The 8,912-nt window shown below is 31.5% G+C and overlaps 1 protein-coding gene across 1 annotated transcript in view; it reads right to left on the bottom strand.

The window, feature by feature from the left end:
- The window catches only part of Cntn5 (contactin 5), a 1,105,367-nt gene that overhangs the window by 236,096 nt on the left and 860,359 nt on the right, over positions 1 to 8,912 (bottom strand). Inside the window, exons 12-14 of the mRNA XM_010642035.2 lie at positions 8,033 to 8,169; positions 5,099 to 5,228; positions 3,176 to 3,326 (exon numbers count right to left, since the gene is read on the bottom strand). Of these exons, the coding sequence (XP_010640337.1) occupies positions 3,176 to 3,326; positions 5,099 to 5,228; positions 8,033 to 8,169 (418 nt within the window). The remainder of the gene's footprint in view (positions 1 to 3,175; positions 3,327 to 5,098; positions 5,229 to 8,032; positions 8,170 to 8,912) is intronic.

Genomic DNA, 8,912 nt, shown 5'->3' with positions numbered 1-8,912 from the left:
AGAGCGAGAGAATAGATTCATTCATAGGAAAATGGATACATATTGAAGATATACTCCTAAGTGAAATAAATAAGTCACACATGTGTAAATACCAAATAGTTTCCCTGGTGTGAATATTCTGCAACAATGCATAAGATTCTAATAAGATTACTGACATTTAGAAATTTGAAGAAAGGAGCTAAAGGTGTAGGAAAGGTGTGATGCGTAGGGGAAGAACAGAAAGGGAAAAAGAAAAAAATGTGAGAGAATGAAAAGATGAAAATAAAGTGTTTGTAGATGGGGAGGGGAGGAGGGGGTGAAGGGAGGGCAGAGGTAAGGGGAAAAAAATGAGAATCAAGACTTGCCATGTAAAGGTACATGATCCCAACAATGAATGTAACTGTACTGTATCCCTAAATGTACCAATAAACTCAATAAAAAACAAACAAACAAACAACAAAAAAACAAATGATGGATTCCAGCCCTTAGTAGCTACAACACTGTATTTACAGCTCAGAGTTCAATCTCATTTAATTCTAAAATGGGATTTACTTTTTTGACTTTAAGATACATTTTCAGATGATTAGGAGATGATTTGTCTGCAAATGAACTTTATAGTTTCATTTTTATGTGTTTTTGGGGGACATAATTTTATGATTTTAAAAATGATTAATATACATTTTCATATTTAAATACATTTTTACTCAATTTATCCAATATAATATTAATTATGTTACATATATGAAACTTTCCAATCTTTTCTTTAATTGTACAAATTGTGACGGAAGGAGAGGGCTCATTTGACACCTCCAGCCCAGTTGTGGATAGATGAGTCGGGGAGAAGTCTAATGTGGATCGTGTGTGTACTTATATTCCAAGAAAACAAAGCATGATTTGAGTCTGCACCAAATGTGAAATATAAACCATGCAAAGCTTTTGTTGTCTTAACAATATTCTGACAGATTTCTTTCTGTTTAAATGTATATTTAAAACTATTACTGAATGGTAGGTATGCTTTATAGAAGAAAACCTAAAATTTCCATTAAAAAAAGTTATCAGAGTAATTGAGATACTGGTTAAAAGAATTCTAAATATATACTTTTGGAATTTTATGTATAGACATTCTTCATGGAACCTAAGACCATGAAATGTGTTAACAAATTATCTATTTCTAATAGTGGTGTTTTGTTACTGTGCTTATTGATTCTAAGGATAAAAATGCACTATATTTTTGGGCTCTGTAATTAAGTAAAGCGAGGGTATGCGGAATGTTATATAAATGTGACCCAAACTTGCTTTTACTTGGATAAATAAAATCATAAATATTTTACTTTTCAATCTCTTTCCTGAACACTTTAACCACAAGAGTTGACATTTGGAATAACTGCATTGAGATAGAGGTCAGTGTATATTTCTCACTAACCCAAGGGGTTAGTAGAAAGAGGAGTAAGAAAGCTAGAAATCTCACTACATGTATTTTCCCACTTGTAGAAAATAACAGGTTTATTTTAGTTATATTTAATAGAAAGCTTCGTATATTTAAAATTTCATCAATACTTTTGCTTGGAGGAAAAAAATAGCAAGGCATAATACAAAATATCATCTAACTTTTTACACGTGCAATGACATTTTTGAATAAGTGATGAAGGAGATTCTATTGGTGAACTGCAATAAATAGAATAAGGTCCACATGTCAAGCAGAAACATAAAACAAAGTAATATATTTCAAGTACAACAGCTTGAATGGAAAAGATATATACTTTGACTATGTAAGTATTTTAGTCCATTCAAAAAACTGATAATAAAATATTGCAAATATTTGTTTTTTCTATAAAAAATACTTTTGATTTAATAAGTTTTGTATAGGATTTATTTTTATATTGCTCTGAGTAATGATCCAATAATATTCAGTAGTCTTTTGACCAATTCAGTAACATAATATTGATACCACAATTTCTGATTTTGCCAACTAAGAAAGAGAAATTCTCTTTCAAAACAAGTTGTATATTATGATCTATTGTTATTATTTCCAGGCAGCACAGATTCTTGAGCCTGAACTGAAGCACATTTTTTTCACAAATTATTTCATCTGAAATATATAGTTTAAATTGGATTACCTCAGACTTGAAGCAAAATAAAGCTTTTGTAAGGAAAATTTTCAAAATATTTCAAAATTAAAGGATTATTCAAATGGACCCTTAATGCTAAGCTAGCTTATTTTAATTATATTATCTCTTACCTCTGGACACATACAAGTCTAACCTTTATGAAAAGAACCATTTTAAAACAACAATGTGCAATATCATTTTTACACATGGGATGCTAATATTTTATCAAAGTTCAATTAACATATGTAACACCCATATGATAATGACCGGTAGAGACTGAGACTTCTAAAATTGGCATACGTAAATTACCATGTGATGATTTGCTTTATCAGTTTTCTTCATTTGTACTGCTTTGATATTGCTTGACTTTTACTTGCCAAAGAAAAATATTTACATATTTAGTATTCCGGTGCTCTTTTCACATTTGCCTATAGCAGTCAACATAATCTTATTTTATTTTGCATCAACATGGTTGAAAATAAAATGCAAACTTTGGCACAAATATTACATCACACAAATTCAATCATAAAATGATTATCAAGAATATTCACAATATTTTGATATATCTTTAATACTAACATCGAATAAAAAAACGACCCTTAAGTAATCAGAAATAATTTGTGGCTTGTGAAATATGCAGACCCAAAATGAAAATCCTAAATCAGTAATATGGTGAAAGTGTTTGTATTCTTCATAACCTACTGAAATTCCCAATGGTGTTCAAAACCACTGAGGTAAAGAAGTCCAACCATATTCAAATAGGGCATTTTAAATCTTTAGCCACTCTGGCCATGTTTATATTTATTTATGAAATATGTTTCACAACTTCTTATAAGAGAAATATTCTGTATATGTCATCTATAACCTTAAAGTCTAATTCTAAGGGAGACAGATTTTTTGCAAAAGCGAAGGGGACCAAGAGATGCAGGAAGGATGGAAGAAGAAAAGGGGAAAGGGATAAAAAAATTAAAATATAAGTGTACCAACTCCTTACAAGGAATGTCAGCATTCTATACTGCAAACATATACCGATAAAATAAAAAACAAGAACAAAAAGAAAGACAATGAGTAGAAAGCAGACTCCCTACCTTTTGTTCTCTCTAATTGCTTTATCGCTCTTCTTCCAAGAGATTTTTGGTTTTGGAGAGCCTTGGGGTTTGCACTCTATGATGACTTCTTGATTTTTGGTAACAATTATTGTTTTCTTCAGTTGATTCAGTGCAAAAGTAGGTGCTGAAGCTATTAGAAAGAAACGGTTAGTTCTACTAGAAACAATAATCTGAAATGAATGAATTCTCTAGATTTTGTAACTTTTTACTCTAGGAAACATTTCTCATAAAATCATATATATATATGAGTAACAAAAATTTTTATTATTAATTAATGGATGTCTTCCTGGCTCTGCTTTTACTAAGAGATGATAATTTTACACAATATGTGGTCAATGAATAAATACTGTCTCATAAAATGACAAGCTGTAATAAAAATTACCAATTTTAATTTTGAAAGACTAATGAACAACTGTGGCAAAAGACCAAGGGGCCCATTGCAGGAGTCTGGAATAATTTATATTACCTCTTGGAGAATAAAACCCTGTGTCCTGCATTTCACACCTATGAATCTTCATTTTACTTTAATGTCATACAAATTGGATGTGATTTTTAAAAATACATTTTTAACAAATGGCATTGAGTTTCAATTCAAAATTTTGTGTCATGTGTTGCATTTATTCATCTAAGTCTGATTATTCATTAATATTAACATTGTTTTTGTTAGGTATTTTATAGATGCTTTTGACTGTGAAAGATATGCCCCAAAATTTATGGTATCTGAGATCTTTATGTCATTTGGATCATTTCATGTATATTTCAATAATATTTTATGTTCGTAACTTGCAGTATAATGTATGGCACAAGAACATTCAGATTTATATTTATTACAATTTATATTTTTGGTTGAAAAAGCATTTATAGGAGATAATTTTGAAAATATGTATAGTGAATAGGATTTCAGAGTGTTTCTGGGTAAACTATTAACTAAATCTAGCTTGAATGAGATTTTTAATTCAAAAACATTAGTGTTAGTTGACAAGAATTTACATTAATACTTGATTGGTTAGGATGTAAGAAGTTGAAATGTCATCCTCTATTTAGCTATTGATTTTTTAATGAGAAATTTCAGCTACAAACAACTATGTCAATACATCTATTTGTGATGTATTTCATTTAGCCTGTATGTAAGTGGTAGTTTCCAAGTTTCTAAGATTGTTGACATTTCTGTAAATGTTATGTTTTGGGAATTTAAGTGGGAAGTACAAAACACAGTTGGACTTCTACTTACTTTGAGGAGACAGTATATCTTGCTTTTTATTACAACCATTCTAGAACTAAAATTTAGGAAACTGTGTGGGAAAGGGGGAAATATACTCATTCAGGGCAGTGTCTTCCACTGGATCAACTCTTTCGTATAATTTTAAGTAGGGAATTTGTGCCAATTCTAAGATTGCCTTCTTAACAGAGGTACAGCCTATGAGCCTACCATGCCTGGCCTCTGGACAGCTTCTCGTTTTATTTTGAGGAAGATGAAAGCTAATACCTGGTTAGAAAAGGTAGATTTCTCTGCGAGACCTATCTTATAAGACATACACAGAGCCACTTCAGAAAATATAAACCATTGCTATGTGAGGAGGGACAGGCTGCTCAAATTCTACTTTCTGATTTGTTATACTCTCAAGGCATTCCTCCTTAAAATTAGCATGTATTTCTTTGCATAATTTTAATGCCATAGAAAAGACACATAAAAATTTCAGATTAAAATGAAAGTTACAGAACCTATATAAACAGAAAAGATACAGAACAAAGTGTACACAACATATAGTGGTCTCCTAAAACTTACAAAAATTGTCAGCAATACATAGTATTTCTTTTGAAGACATAAAATACCTCACAAAATTAGCAAGAATTCAAGCATTAAAAGAAGCAATACTTTTTATTTACTTAAAAACTGCATACCTAGAATCTTCAGCTCAGCACTAGCATAAATGGCTCCATATTTATTTTCAGCCAAACACTGATACATCCCAGAATCTGATTGGTTTACACTGTGGATCATCAATACTCCATTAACTGTTTCAACCCTAATCTGTAATCGAAAAAAAATTAGATGTAAAAAATAAGCAACTCAAAGATTTTGAGTCTGTTCTCTCCTAAATCAAGAAAAAATGGCCTCTAATTTGTCTAATTAAGCATTACTTGGTAAGGTTGTAACAGGTTTACTGTTTACTATTTTATTGTTTATCTAACAAATTAAAACTATGTCTTGGTCAGTGAAGAAAACAAAATATTTTCTACAGTCATTCTTATGAGTTTTATTTTCAATTTAAACTGGCTTTTTCAGTAGACTAGTTGAACTTGTGAAACAAAATTAACATATAATGATTTTATTTGAGTTTTGTTTACAAAGAGAAACTAGAGGAGAGGACGGAAGTGTGGACATACTATAGGTTTAAGCTTAAAAAACTGTCCAATTATTAATTATTTCATTAGGATCTTGTGTACTATTATAGTTTTTCACACCAAAGAAACTATTCGGTATTTCAGTTAAAGAAATAGGAAGTAAAGGAATAAAGATGTAGGGAAAGTGGGAAGGGTGGGGGAAAGGTAATAAGGGAGAGGGAAAAAAAATATGAGAAACTGAAAAAAATGGAAATAAAGTGTTTGTAAATGGGGAGGGGAGGAGGGGGTGAAGAGAGGGCAGGGACAAGGGGGAAAAATGAGAATCAAGACCTATTATGTAAAGGTACAGAATCCCAGTGATGAATGTAACTGTATTGTATACCTAGATTGTACCAATAAACTCAATAAAAAGAAAAAAAAACTGTCCAAGTCATAACAACAATTATTTTACTCTACTGATGTGGCCAGGAGTGAGAAATATCACTTCCCCATAAACTAACACAAAGAAAATACTGCCTTGAAATCAGATTATGTATAAAATTATAATATATATAAAATTTGGCCAGAAAACACAAACTTTATTATTAGAAAAACAACATATATGATCAATGACTGAGGGCAAGCAAACTGGAGTAAATGGAGGCCAAAACTACATTTCTAAAAGAATTGACATTTTCCCAAAGAAGTACAAATGGGTAACAAGTACAAGGAAAAACATTTGCATCATCTTTACCTATTACAGAAATACAAATGAAATCAATTCTTGGATTCTGGCATACCTCCATCAGAATGGATGCCATCAGGAAAACAAAAAAAACCCAACAAATAAAAACAAGGATTATGGTGGGGGGTGACGCTTTCTTCATTGTTGGGTGGAGTGTAAATAAATGCAATCACTATGTAAATCAGTGTGGAGATTCCTCAAAAAACTAAAAATAGAAATTTCATTGGACCCAGCTATTCTTCTACTGGTATATTCCCAAAAGAGTTAGGTCATAATACTATGGTGATACATGCATACCTATGTTTATGGCAGTAGTGAAGCTCTGGAAATACCTGAGATACCCATCAACAGCTGAATGGGTAAAGAAACTGTTGAATTTTGTTTGGCCATAAAAGAATGAATTTATGTCTTGTGCAGGAAAATGGATGGATCCTGAGCTCCAAACTTCAAGGAGACTAAGTCTAACACAGAAAGTTAAATATTTCATGGTTTCTCTAATAGGAGAAACTAAAAATATAAATAAAAAGTAAATAAAGAGATGGTAGGAAACATTGAGACAGACATTCTGGGTATGGGGAAGGGGAGGAACAGAAAAGAGAAAGGGGAGAGAGGATCAAAAAAGATAAATTCCCTAAAACAAATGCAAATATTATATATCACAAACATACTAGCTAAAAGTGTTTGAACAGCCATGTTTCTTTCCTATTTCAAGCAAATCACATTTTACTTTAGTGAGGGAATGCCTTACTTATCAGCAGAGTTACCAAGCAATTTTGACATTCTAAAAATAATCCCATTCACTTAGCAGACATATTATCTACTGGTAGAATTTATGTTTCTTAAAGAATGGGAACAGAAAACTAGCACAGTCTTTTCTCAAAGAATATCCCCATGAGAATAAGAATGAAAGAATCTGTGAATCCATCCCTAATACTTCTTTAACAGTCTATAGTCCTTTTTATTTTTATTTTGGATTTTTGTGAAACTACATCTTGTTTTGGCTTATCTGGCTTTAACACAGAGAATCTGGGAACCAGATTAAATTATGGGGATAATCTGATGCAATTTCTTCATTTTAGAAAGGACCAATCTAAGACTCCAAGAGATATAAAATGCATAAGTGTCTCTAGGCCTGGTGGCTGGAAGGACTTGTGCTCTTAGTCTCAACTTTACACACTGCTCCTCCATTTTGATCATAAATAGTGGATTATTTCTCTGTTCTCCTTCCAGCAAAGAACATAATCAAGGAAGAAAGCTATTAAAATTATTATCATTACTCTGGAACTAAATAATAACCAAAGTAATTTTAAATATAGCACTTAGAAAGTTGCTTTAAAAATCACGCTTTACTAAAAAACCATTTATTATGTCTGTAGTTAGTAGGGCACCACAGAAAGAACAATGCCCAGGACATGCTTACTAGACATGTGATCCTGGGCAATTCCCTTTAAGAGATTAACTCCATCATCTGCAAAGGGAGGGTAACAAACTAGATGGTATCTAATAGCCAGCTAGAGATGACAATGAGTTTAGATGATCATTGATATTTCCCCAAGAATTTATAGCACTGAAAATATTTGGATAAAAAATACATTACTGAAACATGCAGCGATTTAATATTTTTGCTTTTGTATTTGCTGTTTCTGTCTCCAAATATATTAGTGGTGGTAGGAAATGGCTCTCAATAAGAATAAAGAAGCCTATTTTATTCTGTGTACAGTCTTGCTAAAATTACACTGGTACAGGTGAACAACTCCCAACAGTACCTGAGGCAAGAGAGGCGCTCCATTCTTCAGCCAGCGGTATGTGGGCCTGGGTTTACCAGTGGCCTTACATTCCCATCGGAGGGCGCTCCCACTGTCCAGCTGGGTATCGTTCAGTTTTTCTACCCAGTGTGGGTAGGCTAAAAGTATTTAAGCATTAAGGAAAGGTTATTTAATTTTTCAAACACTTTACTCAGTTAAATATTCAGATGGAAAACTTTGCATTTATATATTTTTATTTTTAAAATCCACATAACCATAGATATTCGTAATAAGCAGAGCAATGTATTACAGAACTCTTTCCTGAACAAAAAGAAAGTTAAACACGACCAATGAATATATTTTGATGACATTTTTGTCAAGTACATGTGTTTGTGTGTGTGTGTTTGGGTGTAATTTTGAATCTGCTTTAAAGCAGGTGTTTGCTTCTTCTGAGGCATTATAACTTATTTACTAGGAAGTCAGTTATTTAAGAGGCATTGCTGTTTCAAAATATAGGGATAGCTTAGGTAGGAGTAATACAACTGATCCTACTATTAAATACGTGACTCTGATTTTTCTTTTCTTTCCTTTCTCCGTTCCATTCCAGTCCTTTTCTTCTTTCCTGAAAGGAACTGATTAGTTTTCGGAAAATAATTTTGATTGAAATTTTACTTAATATGTAAATTTTCTTAATTTATCTTCCAATATAAAAGTGTTTTAGTTTTCAAAATTGTAACAGAGGAAAAAACTCCTTTATCAAAAGATAATATTGTTATTTTACAAAGTATGTAAGATAACAGTTAAAATCTTTTATCTGGCCAATTTATAAAATGGAACTCACTATCCATACATATTCTGTTTAAAATACTCAAATATATAAATATATATATGTATGTATATA

Source organism: Fukomys damarensis, unplaced genomic scaffold (assembly GCF_012274545.1).
Source record: "Fukomys damarensis isolate Sample0158 unplaced genomic scaffold, DMR_v1.0_HiC HiC_scaffold_16, whole genome shotgun sequence".
Lineage (NCBI taxonomy): Eukaryota > Metazoa > Chordata > Mammalia > Rodentia > Bathyergidae > Fukomys > Fukomys damarensis.
The sequence above is the reverse complement of the archived record's forward strand: the minus strand, read 5'-3'. Positions and strand labels throughout refer to the sequence as shown.